The sequence below is a fragment of the Accipiter gentilis genome, chromosome 24, assembly GCF_929443795.1.
Source record: "Accipiter gentilis chromosome 24, bAccGen1.1, whole genome shotgun sequence".
NCBI lineage: Eukaryota > Metazoa > Chordata > Aves > Accipitriformes > Accipitridae > Astur > Astur gentilis.
Window position 1 is genome coordinate 3020883 of NC_064903.1, and position 21396 is coordinate 3042278.

Consider the following 21396-nt stretch of genomic DNA (forward strand, 5'->3'; position numbering starts at 1 on the left):
GGAACTGTCTGTACAGTCTCCACTTGTCTGTGGTTTATATTAAAGCAAAATGCTAAGGGAAATGATTGAAATACGTGCTCAGCAATTAAAAAACATTACTAGCTTCAGGGAAATAGATTAATTGAATTTTGCTGGACTGTAGTTTTTGTTTGTTCAGTGCTTTTCTGAAGTGTTTTAAGATGGCTCACCTGTGCAGAGGGATTGCTGTTTACTGTTTGCAGAAGGTTATAGGTGGAGTGAGTTGGATATTTAAAACAGAAGTCAAGAATCCAAAGTGCTTGGATTCTGCATTGAATGATGGTAACTCCTTGGATAACAGCACAGATGCAGCTGAGGACTGTTGGAAGATCAGCAAGAAACGCTAGAGAACAAGATGGAGTGGTATGAGGGAAGGTACCAAATCCCAAATGGGAGCTCAGCTATAAGGTACAGGTGGATTAAAAAAAGGGGGGAAAATGGAAAGACATGCATAAACCACTTTGAATTTGAAGGGGACAAAGTTAAAATTGAAGCTAGAATTTTGGTGTGCTTTAGTTCTTGTTTTGTGTGACAAGTAAGACCATATAGATGTGTACTGCTGTTTTTCAGTTGTATATAAAATAGGATGTTCTATGCTCATTATATTGCTGGAGACTCAAGGATGTATCAAAATACACTGTAAGTTTGATACATGGCCCTTAAACTGAGGGTACCAAAGCCAAAGCACTTTTAGGTGATCTGAGTTTGAGGAATGTCTGATAAAATTCTTCTTTCCAGTCTTCTTGGGTTTTGTAATCATGTTTTACTTGTCCATAGTACTTTCCAGAAAGTAACTTAGAAAATTGTAGTATTTCTAATGTAAAGTGTCGGGGAAAGCAAGATTTTTTTCAAGAATTCTTTATAGGAGATACAAATAATAAACAGCCACATCAAACCTTTTGTGCAGTCCACATCCCAAAAAGATGTTTTTTCTTTCGTGAGATTTATAGCCCATATGGTTTCCGTCCTCTAGGTTTAGAAGTTCTCTGTGTGTTACAAGTTTCTTTATTTTTACAATGCATTCTTAGCTAAATTTAAATTGGTGTTTCTAGGTCACTTTGACTAACCTGAAGTCTTAAGTGATGACAAATTTCTTGTTAACTTTCAAAGAAATTCAAATGCAAAACCCCCTTCTGTTCAGATAGCTCTAATTTCAGCTGAAGAAGTTGAGTTTTTAAGTGAAACCATAGTACCTTTTATAATAATAGACCATCATATTGATTTCATTTTTAAGAACAGAGGAAACATGAGATGCTAATTCTCAAGGGAAATAACTTATTTTCTTAGCTACTTTGTTTTTATAGGAGTACTATGAATTTTGTTGGATTTTTTTAGGAAGTGTTTTTTTTTTTTCCCCCTAACATAAACATACTGTTTCTTCATAGGGCGCCAATGCCTCTGCTTTGGAGAAAGAGATTGGTCCTGAACAGTTCCCTGTGAATGAGCATTATTTTGGCTTGGTCAATGTAAGTGAATTTTCTGTGGTTGAAATGCTGGTTTTTAACTCCTATCCTAATTTTGAATGTAACAGGATTCTTTGTTAGATCTTTATCTACGAACACTTCTAATTTAAGGTGGGATCTTAAGACATTCTGCAATATGGTGCTATGCCTTGTTATTAACCAAGATATAAATTTCATCTTCAATACAGAAAAATAAGTATATTATAAAGCCTTTGAGAGAAACCTTCCTACTCAGGTATGTTTCTAATAATATGATTTTAATGTTTAGCTGGAAAGGACGTTAACTAATAAAGTGTGTACATTGCTCATATGCTCTTCTAGAGAAGAGAGATTTGATTTTATACTGATGCTGTAGGGTGTAGGAGCCTTGAGGTTTTAAAATGAAAGTGTGTTACTTTTCTAAAAACATTACTCATGGGATTAGTGGAAGTTCTTGTATGTGAGGACATGGCCAGGGGATGAATGACATTGATGTGGTTGATAATTTTCTTAGATGTGGTAATACTCCTTTTTTTATTTTTTGACAGCCTGGTGTAACAGTAAATCCTTCTAAAAAGATGTATCTTTTTGTATCTGTCAGTTGTATAGGTCTGACTTAACTGGGATCTGTTGGGCAATAAGGATTGTCTACCTAGATTAACTATGGAGAGAATGGAGTATTGATGTTGATCTTGCCAGTGCTTCTGGAGGAGAAAGGCAGCTGTTGCACCTGTGACATCTTTTACCAATAGATATAGGAAGTTAGTTAATAGAAACTGTGGTTCTGTTGCATCATATTTATGATGTGAAAATATAATTTTGGCAAAACTCACTAAAAACATAAGTATATTTCTGTTTGCTGGTCATCTAGGTACTTTTTGTTGCAAATTGAAAGATGATCTTTTGATGCACCAAATAAAGTTAACATAGCTACTAAAGTGTTATTTGTTGCAGCTCGTTACAAACTCATTTAATTGACTTCTCTGTGGGTTTCTAGTAGTTTGTGTTCTCAGGCACCAAACTATCTAAACACAGTGAGTTATATTCCTTAAGTATGGTGTTAATGGCCATTCCAAAGCTGCTGAGGTTTGCACCATAATGAGAAAAATGGAAGGCATCTCCAATTGTAACATAAATAGTAGCGCAATGAATAGCGTGAAGAGGAAAAATAGCATTCTAAAAATAACCAGAATTATTATAACCACATCCATTCTCTGTTTTGAAGGACAAAATATGACTAATACTGTTGTGCTTTATTCCTTGCAGCCAGTGTCTTTAGGATAATCGTTTTCATGCTGTTGTTCTGCAGAGCTTTTTCCTAAGTTATTTCTAGTTCTTTCATGATTTGAAGTTAATTGGAGTGCTTTAAAGAGGTCAGTTTCATGGCTTCAGCATCAATACTACTAAATGTGTGGTTGTACTGCACATAGAATCAGGTGTTGAAGCCACGGACAATGGAGGCTTTACTTTTTTTTTTTTAATAGTTATTTTCTCTTTGGATCAGTGAGCTGAACCAGCTTGCCTGTGTGTGATCAAACTGCTCTGCAGCGGCTTTAGCAACATACGGGAGAAGGGTCTGACTGCTCCTTCTGACAGCCTGTTAAAATAGATCACACCTAATGTTGAACTGAAGTGCAAGAGGGATGAAACAATGTTTTCATTCCAGAATTTAATTTCAGTTTTCATTTTAAGAAGCTTTTATCTTAAAATAAGCTATCAAACTTTATTTTTGCATTGAAAGTGTAAAATTTTAGAAGTTCTTATGAAGTTAGGTAATGTTGACTCTAAACACAGTCACTTTTAAGCAAAAACTCCTATGTTTTGGCATCTATTTGAAATATTTATTTATACCAGAGAAACCATGACAAAAAAATTTAAAAACCCATGTGTTTGTACCTGTTTTTCATTTGTGTTTTAGGTCACATTAGACTTCATACACTATTTGTGTATTTGATCTGTGCATGTAGCTCCAGGTTTGGAAATATTCATCAGCCCATTGAGAACTGCCTTGCAAACCTGGGTTTTGGGGTTCTATCAAAGACAAATGGTTAGACCCCTCTGTTGGTTTTTTTGTTTGTTTGTTTGTTTTTCAGGCAGAATTTCTAGCAAAGTTAAGGTCATGGTTGGAAAGATCTGACTACTTCGTACTTCTAAATGCAAACCGATTGTGGTTTAAAAGTGTGACACTGCTATGTAATACTGTTTATTTCTGGAGAACTCTCTAATACAGAGAAGCGTAATCAATAATTGAGATATTCAGAAGTTTCCCAAGGCCCTGAATTGCTCAAAGTTGGAAGGATTTTGTTCTATCAGGAAGAAGAGTCAGAATCGCTGAAATAAAATGCGTCACATGGTCTTTTTGTAAAGTACTTGGCATGCAGTAAAATATCTAAAATGCTAACATGCAAGATAATGATTTCAGGAATAAAAGTTCTTCCACATTACTTTATGTAAAGGTAGTAGCAAACAAGAGAGTTTAGAAGGACATTTTTAAAACCTAAAGCATGCCATAAAGTGAATTTTTCACTGTATCACTTTGACTACTGCAAAGCATCTTGCATCTTACTGTCAGGAATTTTTAAAGCTATTTGGATGGTATTTTAATTCTTTAACTCCTTTAACTCTTCCATTTAGTTTGGTTCTAATAATTTCTCTCCGTGTGGGTAGCGTCAAAGCAGGACATGTATAACCAGTTGACTTCATGCTTTTTAACATGGTTTCTCCATGAATACGGTCCTGAAATCTCATTAACTACTTGCTTTGTAAACTTTTTTGACTTAAGATGCACCATGCCTTCCATTTTTTTTTTTATTTTTTTTTAAGATGGCTAATTTCTAGTTTCTTCTGTCTCCTAATTTTCTGGCAGTATTACAAATGAATATGTTAGATACCTGATCTGAAAACAATATTTAATCAGACTTTTGGTAGTTGTCTTGTATTCAAATTTAGTTAGCATGATGCTTATTTGTTTTCCTGAGTCACTAACAAGCATATGAATTAGGTTCTATCCTAATTCACATGTTTGTTCAGCTTGCATATTTGTTTTCCTCATGTCAATAAGTTTTAACTGTTGTTCCGCGTTGTTTGCACATGGTATAAATTAATGTTAATGTAACCATACTGCTGTAACCTTTTTAGCTGTATGAACTAAACTGTTGAATTTCTGTTTCAGTCAGCAAACTGATTATTAACTTGAAATCATTCTGTTACAGTGATCACACCAAATTTGGGTGAACAGTAGCGGCCATATTCTCTGAGTGTCACTTAACAAAATAGTCTGTGTTCTGTAGTCAGATTTGTGTGCTCGTTTTGTTTATTTAAAGTATTTTGCTCTCAATGCTCTTGAGATGCAGAATCTCGCTGCCAGAATATCTGGGGACTGGCAAACCCAGAACTTGTTTCACTTTTTTTAAGCAACAGCATTGTACGATACAGTTGCACAATAAGTTGCAAAGAAACAACTCAAAAAAACCCCATGGTGTTTTTCTTGTGGATGATATGCTAATATCTCAGCAGTCTGAGTTTTTCTTCTTGTTGAGCAATGTGGAACACTGCCTCTGGAAGTTGTTAGCGCTGTCCTCCTTTCTCTGAAATGACACTGCCTTCAGATATGGCAGATGTAAAACAGCTGCTCTTTGAATTTGCCTGCATCATGTACTTCTCATAATATTTCATTATAAACAGGAAATATTTAACATGTACCTTGCTAACTATCCCCAAAAAGTACTTTGTGTATCTGACATAGGCAAATCTAACGTATAAGTTCATGCACTGAGCTCTTGTTACTGTAATACAGTTGAGACACAGTGATGCTGATGGATGCTGTCTCTTCCTTTTTCTGTATTTTTGTCCCTCTGTTCTGCTGTATCATTGGCACCCCTCCACACCAGTATCAGCAGGATGTCCCCTATCAGGATTAGTAGCATGCTGTGTCTCCAGAAGTTTTGATTTTGTGATGAGCCCTCAATTAGATTTTTTTTTTGTCAGTGGTTTCCGGTGTTTTTTTTTTTTTTTTTTTTTGTGCCCAGTATCACTGTGACTGTTGTCTTCTCTTCCTTTTCTTGCTGTTACCAGGTGTCATGATACAGGGATGAGTCTTTTACACTGTGCCTACTAGTATTTCCCCAGTAAATGAACTCTGACAGACAATTTTTCCATTTTGTAGTATGTGACATTCTTAATGAGCAATCTCTTTGTGATATTACTTTTTAACAGACCTAATATGAAAACATTTGTTTTCCTTTTGTTCTGTTTTAACCAGTTCGGCAATACCTGCTACTGCAACTCAGTCTTACAGGCACTTTATTTTTGTCGTCCATTTCGGGAAAAAGTTTTGGCATACAAAGTGCAGCCTCGAAAGAAGGAAAGCCTCCTGACATGCCTCTCTGATCTCTTCAACAGTATTGCTACGCAAAAGAAGAAGGTGGGAGTCATCCCACCCAAGAAGTTTATTTCCCGATTGAGGAAGGAAAATGGTAAATGAATAAATGAAATTTTTATGCAGATTTAAGCATTGGAGATTTAAACACATAAAACATAAACATAACTTCCTTTTTGAGTGAGTCCAAATTATCAAGTTTTAACAGATTTCTGGAAGATTTTTCAACTCCTGCTTGTGGTGTGAATTTCACCATCTCTGTAGCATGAGAACAGAGATTATATCAGAACTGTGCTGTGTCATAAGAGGATTATCTAGGTATCTTTGTTTCTGTACTTGCTTAGACCAGGTACAGAGCATGTACACAAGTCTCAGTACTCCAGTTATTCCACATTGGCATGGTGTTCTGTAGAGGTCTGCTGCAAGTCAGCACACTTCAGGTCGTTGCTAGAAATTGTCATGGGCTAAACAGACATCATGGAGTTGGTCAAAGTTGAACTCTCTAAGGAGACTTAACCACTCTTAGCCTGCTTTCTTACATTTGCGGTAAGATAAATTGCTTGTGATGAGAGCTGGTGGTTATTTCCCAGGGCTACTTTGTGAGGAAAAGTTCTGTATGTTGATTTATCATCTCTGCTTGAACTTGAAAAGATAACAAACTTATAGTAGGGGATTTTTGCCCCTTGATGCTGGACTTAATGAACTAATGGCCCAAGGCAACACATCTGAATTTCTTTATTTCCCTCCCTCCCCAAAGAAAAAAACAACACAACAACAACAAAAAAAAACCCAAACCAATCTTGGTTTTCTTCAGTTCCAAGAAATGCCCAAACTAAGTTTCCTTTATGTTATTTTTCAACTGCCTGTTTCTTGCAACCCGACGAATAGGTGAGGGTAACCTTACATCCACTGTGAGAACAACAAAGTACAATTCTTCAAAGACTCTTAACAGTGTAACCCACAATTATATAATAGGGTAGAGAAGGGGGAAGGGCAGGCACTGATTGCTAAAAGCATAGTAACTTGATATTACGAAGTATCTGTATTCTTTCATTCTCCTTGATCTCTTCCTTTCCAGAATTATTTGATAACTATATGCAGCAGGATGCACATGAATTCCTAAACTACCTACTTAACACTATTGCTGACTTACTACAAGAAGAGAAAAAGCAGGAGAAGCAGAATGGCAAACTCCAGAATGGCAGCATTGAGAGCGAAGAAGGAGACAAGACTGATCTGACGTGGGTCCATGAAATCTTCCAAGGAACACTAACCAATGAAACCAGATGTCTTAACTGTGAGGCTGTACGTTTAAAACAAAACAAAACTTCTTAGATTTTTCACAGGTTCTGGATCACTTTCCCTAATACTAAGCACACTTTTTCATTTATTAGGATAGATGAAATTGCACTCTCTCTATTAAAATATGGAGCATAGCCTATTTTATGACTGTATCACCTCTATGTTCAAACCAATACTCATTAAGGTATGTTTCTCAGAAAAAGCGTAGTGTTTTTCTGTTCCTCCTCCCTGTTTCCATCAAGGCAGTCTGCACCTGGCTGATATAAGCTGCCTTTTTGTCTTCATGTTATTTCCTGTGTCAGTGATTGATAGTTTATGTTGTGTTTCTACATGAGAGTTGCTCACTATTTATTTAAGTCTGGGTTAACTAACTGAATTTCTTGAACTGGAAGTCTATGCTTCTTGGTGCTGGTCCATAGCCACTCTATTTGAGAGCAAAAGAAGTTCCACAAAGTCTAGAATTAGAAGAACCACACCACCTTCAGACCAGGAATTTGTAGTTTGACATGTGCTGTGTCTGATCTAATATTTCTAAAAAAATGAAAACCCAGATGGGAAAAGAAAAAAAGAGAAGTGATTACAACTGGAATGACTGTTCTTGGTGTTTTAAATCTAAACTTATGGCTATGTGGTGAATAGAAGCTCTAAAAATGACAGTAATAAGATTCTGTCTGAAGAAATTGAAATTAAATGTGACTGTTCCACAAATGGGAAGATGGTTTTCCTAACTGCTAACCCATTTAATTGAAAACGCATCTGCCTGTTTCTGCATTTCCTATAAGTATTTACTGTTAAACTCTGAAATGCAGCAGAAAGCTGTATCAGTCTACAAAGCAGAGTGGAATACAGTTAAAGCTTCTTCAGCTCAGAGCGCTTTGAGTGGTTAAAAACTTGGTTTTTCCAGTGAAGTAAGCAGATGTGTCTTGAAGTCTCAAGGGGGAGAGATGTTTTGCAAGAAAGGTTTTTGGGTTTGTTTTTTTCTGGGTTTTGGTTTTGGGTTTTTTTTGGGGGGGAGGGGGAGGTGGGGGTGGTTTGGTTTTGTTTTGTTTTTTAATATTCCTGTCTGGATTGTAACAACACATCAGATTATTTCTTCAGTTATAGTTTAACTCGAGAAAGGGCCCCTGTTTGTGTATATTTTTATTTTTTATCACAAAGCTCTCTACTTGCAACGAGGACATTGCACCATTCCAGAAATGGTTAAAAGAAATCTGTCAGTTCTAAACTGTTATGAAATATTTCATTTTTTTTTCAAGGTTAGTAGCAAAGATGAGGACTTTCTGGATCTATCGGTTGATGTGGAACAAAATACATCAATAACACACTGTCTAAGGTAAATGAAAATATTTGGGAATGGAAAAAATACCTCCCATTGGTCAGAAGGAAAGAGCGTAGCTTAGTTGCTCTATTTTGCAATAGTTTTAGGCTTTGACTTATTGTAAAATACATTCTGTTCAGAGTGCTGTTTGCTTTATCTTTCTTGTGGATTTTTGAAGCTGTTAGTTTCTTAGTGGTTTTTAGTAGTTAATGAATACGATGATTTCATAGTGGTACGTAAGATTGATTTTCACTTTCTTTTATGGGGATTTTAATTTGTTACAACATAGGTTTTATCAAAACTGAACATGGTATGTTTGGTTTCATAATAAATCCTTGTTTATTTTAATATTGTTGTTGCATTTCAGTTGTCTGGTCCTGATGTTTGTGGTCTGATGTGGTTTTTTTGCTGATGAAAATTTGCTCTATGTATTTGACTGCTAGATCCAAGGCTTATCAGCTGCTAGGATACTGCAAGTTGCATAGAGCATCTGGCTTTTTAATAGCTGATAATGGATGTATAATTGCTAGGAGCTGAAAGATAATCCAGACTTTGGTGAGTCAATGGCTAATAGCTATAGGTCTTAACATTTAACGTCTGCCACCAAAGAAAACATAGAGTGGCTACCTCTGGAAACAAAACACAGTCACCTTATTGCTGTTTACTACCTATCATGTTTGACTCCTGCCCAGAAAGTATGCAGTTAATACTTAATTTCCAGATTTTTCCAGCAGAGCATTGATACTACATCCCAAGACTGGGACAAATACACCTAAAATGTGTTTGGGAGGTATGAGTGATGTGAATAAGAGGGATTTCATCTTCCTTGTGTACTCTGCGTTTTTTCAGCGTTATTAGCAGTACCTTTTAACTGGATATCCCTGCTTATCTGACTTTTCCTTCATTTCTACCCACAGAGGATTTAGTAATACTGAAACTCTATGCAGTGAATATAAATACTATTGTGAGCAGTGCCGCAGTAAACAGGAAGCACAGAAGAGGTAAGGTTCAAATATTCAGGCTAATGTAAATGTTCTCTTAAAATAGGCAGCTGTTGGAAAAATATGCCTTGTGAATTCAGTAAAAAGAAAATATAAGACTGTTTAGGTCTGTGTTTGGTGGGGAAGGGAGTAAGGAAAAGTGGAGAGACCAAGTAACTTTGTGGCAACCTTATCAGAGAGAAATTAAGAGATTAATTTTGTATTCCTCCCAGAAGAGCTTATATCTGGTGCTTCCAGACATTCGCATTTTCCCCAGTTAGCATTAATCAGCTTAAAGCCACCGAACACCATCCCATCTGCTTTCACTATGAATACTATATACAAAAATCTTATTTCTCGCCTTATACTTGGTCACAGCCAGAGCAGCAAGACAGATTTATTCCATCTTTTTCTTCCCATTGATGTGATGAAAAATTGATGTTTTCAACATAGACAGTTGTCCTGCATTCAGATGTCAGTTGTGTAGTTAATCTTTCAGAATAAATATTGCCTGTTCTCACTGGAATATACATGAGGAAAGCAGCCTTCTGAAAGTCTTCATCAACATTTTAGATGCCTTTTAAGAAGCTTCTTCATATTGAAACTGTTCTTGAACAAAGCTGTGTGTCAGGTGATCTGCTAATACCTTGTTCTCTGTTTAACATATTTTTGTGGTTCAGAATGAGAGTGAAAAAGTTGCCCATGATTCTAGCTCTGCACTTAAAAAGGTTCAAATACATGGACCAGCTGCATCGATACACCAAACTCTCCTACCGTGTAGTCTTTCCCTTGGAGCTCCGGCTCTTTAACACTTCAGGAGATGCTACAAATCCTGACAGAATGTATGACCTTGTGGCTGTAGTTGTTCACTGTGGCAGGTATGTTGGTTTTGTTCTTTGGACCTTAAATGCCTTTCCTTGAAATTTAAAAGGAGTCTGTCGTCCATGTGCCATATTATAACAGTACAGTGGCTGACAATATGGGAGCAAGCTAAGCAGCATCAGAGCTAGTTGTCTCAAAATATTTTTTTTTAAAGTGTTTCAGTCTTTTTTTACTACTTTCTTACTGTTTTAAATTTTGATTTCTGAGTACACAGTGTAAGGTTTACTCTATCACCTTTCAAATATGGTGGCAATTCAAACAAGTTTTTTCTTTGAGCTGTATCAAAGTAAGACCAGTCTTTAAAAAAGACAAAAACAACAACGCCCACCCCCAACCCTACTTTCCAGGAAAGTTAAATGAAATAAAAACAAATATTGGAAAAACACTTATTAAAACAGAATTAAGTTACAGTTCTCATGTTACTACTTGCTAAACCATTGAAATTTTTTTAGAAGCTGGTGCCACCATGTGGAATAAGCTGTGTACTGCTGATTTTTAAAAATATCCTTATTCTTTTAATTAAAATTTTTTTGTTGTAGTGGCTTTAATTCTGTTTCTAAAAGCAAAGATGAAAATTTTTTAAGCACTTTTAGGGGAAAAAGCAGTCATGGAAGGGAAAAAAATATTTATAACTACCTTCTGGAAGTGAGAGTTTTAAAGTAGTAAGTTATTACAGCACATAAATGTTTTGAAACATCTTTGTGAGGAGCAAGACAATATAATCAACACACTAATATTACATAGATTTAGTATAAATAAACTACATATAATTCTAGGTGATTTCTGCTGTGGTACAGTTACGCTATTTTTTATTTATTTTTATCATTTTAAGATCTCATCCTATGCATTTTCTTATGTAGATTCTTAATTTGCTATACCTGTAACTATACTTATCTGTTTTAACAATGGTGATTAATAATTCAGATGTATTAAATGGCTTTGTTTTTTTCTTCTCAAACCTGTTGTCTTATATGGGGCTTTTAGGAGTCCTGTGACTCTTCTGGTTTCAGTTCTTACTAGGAACTTACCAAAGGCTTGAGATAAACTATATTTTCTAAACATTTGATTTCTCAGAACTTGTTTTAAATATTTTGCCCTTATAGTTTTACTTTTCATTTAGTTGCCCTAAACAAAGAAGTTTCATTCTGTGGCAGGTAATGTGTTTAAGTATATGAATGATTCTGGAAGGACTAGAGAAGTACTTTCTTTTGCCTAAAACTGATATGAATATAGGTCATTTTAAAGCCTTGTATAGATTCTAAGTAAAAAGTAAAGCTGTGCTTTATCCCCCCGACTGTGTCCCTGGACTGTGCTTTCAGAATTCGAGGTTAGTTGATTGATAGCTCTTAGTTTTCCATCCATATAGCTTATTACCTCAAACCACTGCCTTTTCAGGGCAATCTGCTTGCCTTTACTCTGCAGATCCATCTTCCTTTGATTTAGGTCATTTTGTTGTCCCTTCCCTTCAAGGTAAGCATTCAGGATGTAGGAGATAAAATCAGACTGGGAAACTGCCACCAGAAAAGCAGGAACAGCAATCACAGAAAGCCTGTCTGCAGTCAGCTGTGGGCTAAACCACACTAAGAATTAAAAAAATATCCCCTGTGCAAATAAAATATTTCAGACAGTTATTAAAATTTTTGAACAGTGGTCAAAATACTCAGCAGTGGTGAATGCAACAGAACAGTGATTGAAATAATTGGCTTTTAATTTTGTTTTTTTGAAATATATGAATGACTATATGAAATGTTTACAAAATAGTGTATTTTGAATATATTGTATTTGGTAAGTAGCAAAGAGAAATTTTAATTTGAGCAGTTTGGCAAAGTCCAAGAACCTAAACAATGTTATGAGTATTAGACAACGTTAAGAGCCAGGAAATCTAACTCTGCCAGTAATAGCTAAAATCACCCAGGAGACCAGTGGTCCTACCTTTGTAGCACAAGAGTAATAAGTCTTCAATCCTTTTTTTCTGGCAGTGGTCCAAATCGTGGACATTATATCACCATTGTGAAGAGCCATGGCTTTTGGTTGCTGTTTGATGATGACATTGTAGAGGTAGGTATGCTATTACATGGTGAAAAGAAGTGTAGACAGCTTCACTCCCCAGCTCTGTTTTTGTGTCTGGGATTAGCTTTTGCACCCATGAAAGTATTTCAGCAAAACCTGTGCACAGAATAGTTCTGGACCTTTTAAAAAGTAAACTTCAGCATTTTTGTGCATCTTTGTTATAGAAGTAGTATGGAGAAGGGCAAACAAACACGAGGACTGTATTGACACCTCAGACATGGCGTGTCGTGCACCTGTTCAGGCTGAAATACCACAATTGTCTTATTCAAGATCTGAAATGCTCTTGTTTCAGCCCACCTTTTGGGCTCCTTTTTGTTGTTAACTTGCTTTGTGCTAGTTGCATTTCAGCACTGCATGTAAGAACTTCTAATCTTTTTTTGTAGGCAGTTTTCCCCAACAAATTGAAGTGTAGAAAAACTATAAAAAAAATTTAGGAGACTGTAATAAGGTCCTGAGAGTATACAAAGATGTTTGGGCTATTTGCAATAATGTTTAAACAGTCTGCTCAAGCCAATTTTTCCTTGCTTTCCTTCCTATACTAACATATCTGTGAAGACTAATATCCAAAATATTTATATATCCATGTATTTCACATAATTAAGCAAATATCAAACCATAGAACAAATGCCACAGTAGAACTGTTTTTCATAGAGATGAAAATGTACTGTTTGCTTCTGAGATCCCATGATTAAGGCCTGATGCTAAATGTCTAAATAGGTACAGCAAAATCCTTGATTTTGTTGAAATAAAGATGATGTAGTACATTCTCTTTTTTCTTTTTCTGTTTTTTTTTTGTTTGTTTGTTTGTTTAAATCTTTGCTTAGCTTTGAGCATCAGGGCTGATTTCCTGGTGATTTGGATAGCTTGTATGACTATGAACAGTTGCCTTTCTCCCATTATTATATTTTGAGGGTTATTTTCCTCTGCTTCTGTCATGGATGAAGTACATAATTGTGTCAGCTAATTTTGGAAGTAGTGTTCACTTCAGTATTTTTAAATGCAACTTTTCACTGTCTTTTCCATCCAGGAAGTAAACTTTACATTTTAAAAGTAGATGTAAAGTAACCATCTTGTGGTTCTATATTTGTTTTCTATCAGTCATTTCTCTGTTGTATCTTAGCTTTTAGGTCAAAACAGAATTTCTTTTTATCTGCAAACACTGTTGGCACTTTTGTAGATGTGCCAAAACATAGCTTTTAAATATGCGCTGTCTGTTACTGGGCAATAAATTCAAGGAGCTGTCACAAGTAAGCTAGAATGTAGTTCCTTTCTCCTGGAGGGTTGGTTGTTTTTTTTTTTTTTTCCTTTAAGTTGCTTTTCTAACTTTAATCATGGCTTTCTTTTTTTAAGTTCATCTCTTTTACAGAGTTTATCTAAAATGCTGTAAAAATAAAGCTCTTTGATCTGAAATGTCTACTTTTTGTCTTTCCATAGTTCTTTGAGATTTCACTGTCTTGATTAGGATAAGCAATGTAGGCCTGTCCTGTAGCACTACCTCTGCGCCAGCTGTGGATCTGGAAGTTTAAGATTCCATTTCCTGCTAGAAGATTCTCCCTGGCTGGCGTTTGCATGTGTCGTTTGTTTTCTGTGAAATGTAGGCTTTGTTTTTCCTACCAGTAGAGGGCATGAGAAATTGCCCATGAGTTTTGCATGAGTCGTTTGAGATCATTGGCCTTTTCTGATGAACAGTTGCTCCTTGACCTTCTTTGGAGAGTGTAGCATAAGGATTCCTTCTGGGTTTGTCCCAGAGGATCTCTTTCCTGACTGTCCATTGTAGCTGCTCCTGCCTTCTAAGTGTGTGAAGCTTACCTCTCGCCTTCATCTGCCTAGGAAGTACCATCCTTTCTCTTTCCTCAACCTTCTAGAACTCACCTGAATTTCTGGCGATGCAGTCATTGAGGAGAACAGGATAGTGGAGGCAGCTCGCTCTTTCCTGATGCTACAGGCTGCTGGAAGAAGTAGCTGCAGTTTTACTCATCTGTTCTCTCTCCCTGCTTAGTCATCAGCTCTTGAGAATTAGTTCCTTACTAGTGCTGTAGGCTATTCACTGAAAAAGTGAAGTAAAGCCGCAACCACTTTTGTCAGTTCCATCTGCTGCCTAAAGAGGTTTAAATACTTACTCTGAACTTGACCAAGTACTATTTTCAAACTGCTTGTGATTGGCCATAAGGTGACACTACAGGAAATCTGTTGCTGTGTATGACATTACAGAGGCTCTCCTCAAAAATGGAGTGGCAAAAAACCCCCAAAGCCTCAAATCCCCTAAAGCATGAATTCAACATAAGTTTCTGGTTTGAGGGTTAACCACAGGAGCCTTCTACTCTTCAGAGAGAACCTGAAAGCAGATTTTTTTTTTTTCTTTCTTTTTTGTTTAAGCTTTGGAAACTTAACATTCTAGGTGTGAACTGGCTACGTAACAAAACAGGTATTAGTCAGCCGACTTCAGAAGATGAGTCCAAGAAGATGTGTACCTGTATACAGATAGTGCAACTGAAAGAGAACACAGGAGAAAGCTTTTTCCCCTTAAATACAGTGAAAAAGCTTTGTTGCATTTTTGGCAAGTGATATGAATTAATAGCTCCAAACTGTCAATCGGAAGTAGTTTATCTTTATTACCCACTAAATGTCAGAAGTGGTGAAATCATATTTATTTATCTATTTGGATGTGGTTGGAAGGCCAACTTTCAATTAAATTGAAGATAGATGATAATCAAACATACTACAGCATATGTGAAAAGCAACTGCATCAAATCCAGGAGACAGATCAGTCCAAATGGGTTACTGCGCCAAGCAAAATTAATTGAGAAACCTGAGTAAGTGATCTCTGGCTATTAGATCATGATTAGAGTGATACATCACAGTGACAATGTTTATGTGAAATAGAGATGGAAAAGTGTCCATCCAGGGCGTTCTCCAAATTGAGAAAAGGGGGAGAATGATTGTATGTCTTCGCTTAAATATTTGTTTGGAGATTTGCAGCATTCAGCTGAATGCTATGAATGGTATGCAAGAAAAGGATTTTGTTTGGGGAACCTGAATAGTTGTCTGGAAATGAGCAAAGGATATTTAAGCTCAGTTAACAGGAAAAATTTTCTTAATACCAGGTGCGGCTGCAGAATCCTAAAAGTAGTTGCGAAACCGTCAACTGGTTGTTACTCTGAAGCTGCAACTGGGTAAAACTTTGCTGTCCACAATATGTGTGGTCAACTAAAGATGGGAAGAATAGAGGCTATATAATCCTCTTTCAGTTCCACTGTGTTTTCTGTGAATAGTGAAATTAAAGAAGGAAGTCAGTTTTGCCATGATAAAACTATAAATATCTGTAGGATGAATTAATATATGTGAAATGTTTGAGTTGCATTCAAAATGAGTAGTGCAAATAGACTTGATTGCATGGCAAGTTAGTTGGCACTTAAAATAAAACATGTTTGAGTTGTCTGCTAAATATATTACAAGGACTGAAGAATGTTCTTTTGCTATTTTTCTGTTAAAATGAGTATCTAACAGTTTGTAGTAGACATTATGTTAATAAATTGTGTGAAAATGCAAAAACCCTCTGTACGGTATTTCAGCTTCTCTGAAGTCCTTGAATGGAGAAGAGAGAAAGACAAAACATCTGTTTGGTTCCCCCCCATTTTATTTATTTATTTTTTTAACAGAAAGGGTTTAACAAAGCTATTCAAGTATTCAAGGGAGAATTTCTGCAGCTCTGTCCTGCGGTTGATGTATCTTCTGGAAGCTTACTGACTATGTCTGTTTTTCTTGTGCTTCAAAAAGGCTGGGAAAAGGATGGCCTAAACTTGCAGGTTGTTTGGCAGTGCCACTTAGAGAAACCAGTGCTTTTGTGTTTGCTGGTGATGCTGAGGTCTGTTCACTGAGCCATGATTTAGCACACTGCCAAATAGATTCTGTAGCTCAAGAGGCTCCTTGATGGAGTCATAGCGTGATCCCTTTCTTTTAAGATGTAAGCAAAAGTTGGTCTCTGCTACTCCCTCTCGTGATCAAAGCAGCTGTTCAACCCAGAGCCTCTTGTATTCTGAACATTTCTTTGCTTCCTAAACTTTATTCCTTGGGGAATAAAGGGAAACTTTAGGCTAGTCTCCCTTTGGTCCTCCACAACAAATTCTGGCTGCTTCAGCCTCTCATCTCTGTGGATCCAGAGTCCTAGAGGTATTTTAAAATACTAAACCACAGTGGAGTGCTGAGCAGCACAGGTCGTTTTTCAGGGAGTATTTTATTTCAGTGTTTTGGTCTCTACGCTTGCTCTCCACTGACTGCAGAATCAAATTCAGTAATGTGAAGCCAATTGTTCGCAGGAGCGGGATCAAGACTGTAGAACTTGCATCTTTAAAAGCCCTTTAATATGCCCTTCAGGCCTTGCTGGTTGGAGTATAAAATGAAAATTTGCTTTTCTGCACATATTTCACAACTTGAAATATAAGCAGACCATTTAATTCTATTAATATAGCAAATAATTTATTTCTCTTAAAATACAAACCTTGTGTTAATATTGCAGTAGGCATTGTACCAGCAAATCCAAAGAAAGGAAAGCTCTCATAAGACCAGAAGATCATAATCAGATGAGATCAACAGATTTCATGGTATAATTACCAGTAGGACTTGCAGGACTTCTCTACGTAAGAGGGTCACAAGAACTTTAAAATCTGACGTTATTTTAGCTGAATGTTAAATCTGCTGAAGGTGGTCCTTCCGTACTCCCAACTGTACAAAAATCTTCTTTGCTGATCAGTGACTGCTTTTTGTCATTTACATTACAAACCTTTAGTCAGGAAAGGTAACACCAGTCTGAATGAGAAAGCAAATATAAAAATGTCATGTACTCTTTCAAGGATACATTTTCATGGATCCCTTTTTTTATAGTCCAGCTTAAGAGTGCACCACTTCTGAGAGGTTTATTATTTCATCTTGATTTCTTATTTTTCCATAGTGAATAAGGTATTAAGTGGAAAAAATGTTTTGTTGTATTTGGTTGGATTCAATGATACTGAAATATTGCTGTATTAATACTACATGGCTTTCCAGCATCACCTCCAAGAACTGAAAATAATGCTTTGTCTGGGAAAGGGTTTCTTAGGGTGGTGTTTTGAATGAGGCTAATTATGATTCTCATTAATTTTCAGAAAATTGATGCCCAGGCCATCGAAGAATTCTATGGGTTAACATCAGACATTTCAAAAAACTCAGAATCTGGATATATCCTCTTCTACCAGTCAAGAGACTAAGACAAAAGATACATGTATACAAATAAAAGAAAAAAGGGATCAAGATATGTCCAAATGGAACATATTTGTGACAGCAGAAGCAGTTCCTCATTGTTGCTGTAGGACCAGGACAGATCCAGCAGGGTGAATAAAGGTTTCTCCCTGCCATTTCGTGGAGGATTAGTGCTGACTGCCGTAACAAGAAGAGCTTTTGTTCCAGTTTTCTTTCTGGGCTTTTTTTACGTGCTATCTTCCAAAATCTGTGTTACCTCTACTTGAAACCTGGCTGCTTATTTGTTCATGAACTGAAGAAGAGATTTAAAAGTAGCATTGTAGAATTTTTACCATTTAATGTTGGCCTGAGGCTATACCTTGGTTTCTACCATCGTCGTTTTTCTGTATTTTAGCAGAATGATTTCAATATTCAGTGTCAGCTGAAGGCATATTTTAGGATATGAACAGCAGCTGGTTGCTGGATATTTTTGGTGACTCAGACTTGAGAAGCAGTACAAAGCTAAGACATATTGGAAATGTCAAGTCTGTAATTTTTATATATAAAAAAAAAAACACAACAAAAAACCCAGACAAAAACTCTCTCTGCAGCATTGTAAATTTCCCCATTATGCATTATCTTGGTTTTAGATAACACTAACAGCACTGCTTAATTTTATTTTTATTGTTCTGTTTCTTCTTCAGAAGGTATAGAACTTTATCCATATTCAGCCTAGTCTGTTGTGCGTTTTTCTTTTGAAGCAGAAGTTTTGACTCAAAGCCACGTTGCTGCAGATTTAAGGGGAGCAGAAAAGCAGTTACCTTTTGAGGAATATGTCTGGCAACCAGTTGCTGTAGAAAGTTTGTAGTTACAAGCATTTCTTGGAGCTATTGCATAAACCAAAAGTGCCCTCATTCTGAAACAGGATCTGTTCAACATTTCATTGAATACATAGTAAACTGATGCAACTAGCATTTTGAATCTATGCTAATACACAGAAACAGCACTAATTGTGAAGGTTAACCAAGGGAAGCATTATTTATGTAACTAATCCAGTTGTTCTTAGTCTTCAAAATAATGAACGTATAAGAAGGAAAACAAACCAACCAACCCAGACATTACCTTGCTAAGTGTTCCTCATCATCTGTTGGTAATGTTTGTATCGATCTGGGAATCATAACACCCCCTAAAATTGCTTCTGATCTGTTTTACCTCTATAGGCCTTGCTTAACAGGGGAAATTGTTAAGTCTTTTGAAGACTGAAATTAAGTAATTATCCGTTACATGTGTATATATTATAATCTCAAGGATAACTAGAAAGAAAAGACTAAGGAAGTTTGTAAGAAATCTCAGAAAATCTTCTGTAATTTTCTTTTTGAAAAGTCCTGTTGCCGTGCCAAAGCTTGTTGCAGCTGGCTCTAAACTACCGGTGGAAATGAATATTTTCCTTTCTTCATCTTGTTAGGTAACATGAGAGCTGTCCTCTGTGTGATTGTTCCCAGCACAGCCGTTCGTGGTCTATACCGGTGATTGTTGTTCTTGAGGACATTTAACTTATGCAATTCTGTGGCTTGTACAGGATATCAAATATTTTACCAAAATATTGTCCTCAGGAAAACAGCATTTCACGAACAGTTTGTTGTGGTGGCTGTATGTATCTGTTTCTTCTTATCATGACCAGAATCGTAATGTTAGCAATTAACTCCTGTCTTCAAAATGCAAATTAATCATTACCATTGTATTCCAACCGGGTATAGGTTCCATTCTCCTGGCACATCTCCTCTTCCAGAAGATAAAATATGGACATTGGGTTTTTTAATTATTTTTTATTATACAGAGTACTGTCATTTTAAGAGACATATTCAATAACAGCAAACGTTCTTGTCATCTTGTTCCTATTGTGTGAAAATTGTTCCTGGCTAAGAGTCTTCTCCCCTTGTTCACACACAAGCTGTGAGTCCTCTCCTGGTGGCGCTACCAGAAGACTGTCATCACTAAGTCTTGCAAAAAATGAAAAAGAGAGCACTGAGTTAAAAATAATCTAAACAGTAAATACAAAAAATTAATGTAGTACACTAGACATGTATTTTGTATATCTGGTGATACATTTTTACAAATAAAATACCTGACTTGAGAGATAATATTGAAAGATATATACTATAGATTAAAAACTGTTAAAAGTGCACTTTTGCTACAGATTTATAAGGAGACTAAAAGGAATTAAATTGGAAGAGAATGGTGTGATGTTACTTCTGTATAATAAATGACCCCACCTGTCTCCAATAAAGGTCATGTATGATCAAATGCACATGGCCCAAATGCTTTTCCTTGAATTTCATTCTGAGGCAGAAAGAAAAGTAATTGTTTAGTTGCTCTCTCTCCTTAGCTCCTCCCTCCCTGCTGGCTGAGGGATTGCAACCCCGCTGTATTTGCATGCATATAACCTGTGCACAAGCGGTTTAAACCAAGAGAAATGAATAATTCAGTGTCATAGATTATAACTGATGTGCTGGTAAACCAAGGAGAGGTTACCCAGGGCCTTTTCCCCTGACACCCATCCCACTGCTGGTATTCCTTAATCTCTTCATCATCCCCTGTAGCTCTGCCCTTGCCTTTCCCTGTGATTGCCTTTTTCCTTCTCCCTCTTTCACCCCTTGCTGTCGGACTCCGTAAGACACTGTTGCAAATATTATCTGACTGATCTGGAACAGAGATATTTAAAAGCAAAAATAGTACCATATGCTTGGAGCTTTCCAGGTTCATTGCAGGACAGGTCTTCATTTCTGTGTGGTTTGCTGGAGTTCGCTTTTATATGGGGAAAATTTGATCAAAGGCTGCTCCTGTGAGTAGGAATTTGTGGGACTAGGTCAGAACGCAATAGAAGGAAATGAGATTTGGAAATGACAGCTGCTCTGTAAAGACACATCTTAAATCCAAAATACTGTCTGGTTCTTGCCCTGCTGGGTCACACATCAGCAATAAATAAATGGAGCTAATTTTAACTCTAGTGAACGTGAGGTTGACTTTCAGTCACTTTAGAAAGAGTATTGCCCAGAATTAATTTTGTTGAGGGCAAACAACCAAAATCAGAACGTCTAAAAGCAATGTGGTTTTAGCTTTAAGTACCAGTAAGGCAGGACTGATATTAGGATTTGGGGGCTGGTCTTGTCACTTCAGGTCTTCTCCAGAACCTCGCACTGGAGTGAGGGTGAAGACCATCCCGCGATTGTTGTGGGTCTCTGCTAACCAGCAGCTGAAGCAGAATGCACCCCGTGTTGCTATTTTTCTTCTAATTCAGCAGATCCTGCAGTTTGTTTGTGGAGAGGCTCTGCCCTAAAGACTTCGGAAACAGAGGTTGTTTATGAAGTGGTGTTTGTGCTTGGCGTGTTCTAGTTACCAGCAGGAGCTTTTAAAGTCACCATGCCAGCTCAATTTAGGATATGTTTAAAACAAATCGTATTTGATTGGTACAAGAAAGAAAATAGACTAACAAAGGCCCCTGAGACAAGTAAAACCTTCCCATTGTAGTCCTCGGCATTCATCAAAAGGAAACGATCCCCCGAAACATAATTAATTCTCAACATGTAAAGTCCTGCTAGCATTTGCTGTTGCTGCACTAATTAACCTTCAGGCTACTTCTGTCTGCTTCCCTCCTGCTCCTGCAAAATCAGTCCTATCTACAGAATTTGTTTCCACCTCCCCAGCCAGCCTGCTTTGTCTGGTTCCTGAAAGCAGCAGCCGAATGGGATTAGATGTCTCTAACCGATAGTTTGGAGTCTGTAAGGTTAAAAA

At 36.7% G+C, this 21396-nt stretch overlaps 1 protein-coding gene across 4 annotated transcripts in view; it reads left to right on the plus strand.

The window, feature by feature from the left end:
- The window catches only part of LOC126050146 (ubiquitin carboxyl-terminal hydrolase 12-like), a 32712-nt gene extending 12800 nt beyond the window's left edge, over nt 1-19912 (plus strand). The window contains exons 2-9 of one of the 4 annotated variants that reach the window (XM_049827656.1): nt 1404-1484; nt 5722-5935; nt 6917-7143; nt 8397-8473; nt 9376-9459; nt 10119-10316; nt 12300-12378; nt 17532-19912. In XM_049827656.1, the coding sequence (XP_049683613.1) occupies nt 1404-1484; nt 5722-5935; nt 6917-7143; nt 8397-8473; nt 9376-9459; nt 10119-10316; nt 12300-12378; nt 17532-17633 (1062 nt within the window). In that variant the 3' untranslated portion in view covers nt 17634-19912. The remainder of the gene's footprint in view (nt 1-1403; nt 1485-5721; nt 5936-6916; nt 7144-8396; nt 8474-9375; nt 9460-10118; nt 10317-12299; nt 12379-17531) is intronic. The other 3 variants (XM_049827660.1, XM_049827659.1, XM_049827658.1) reach the window with 3 other exon arrangements.
- The last annotated feature ends 1484 nt before the right edge of the window (nt 19913-21396 follow it).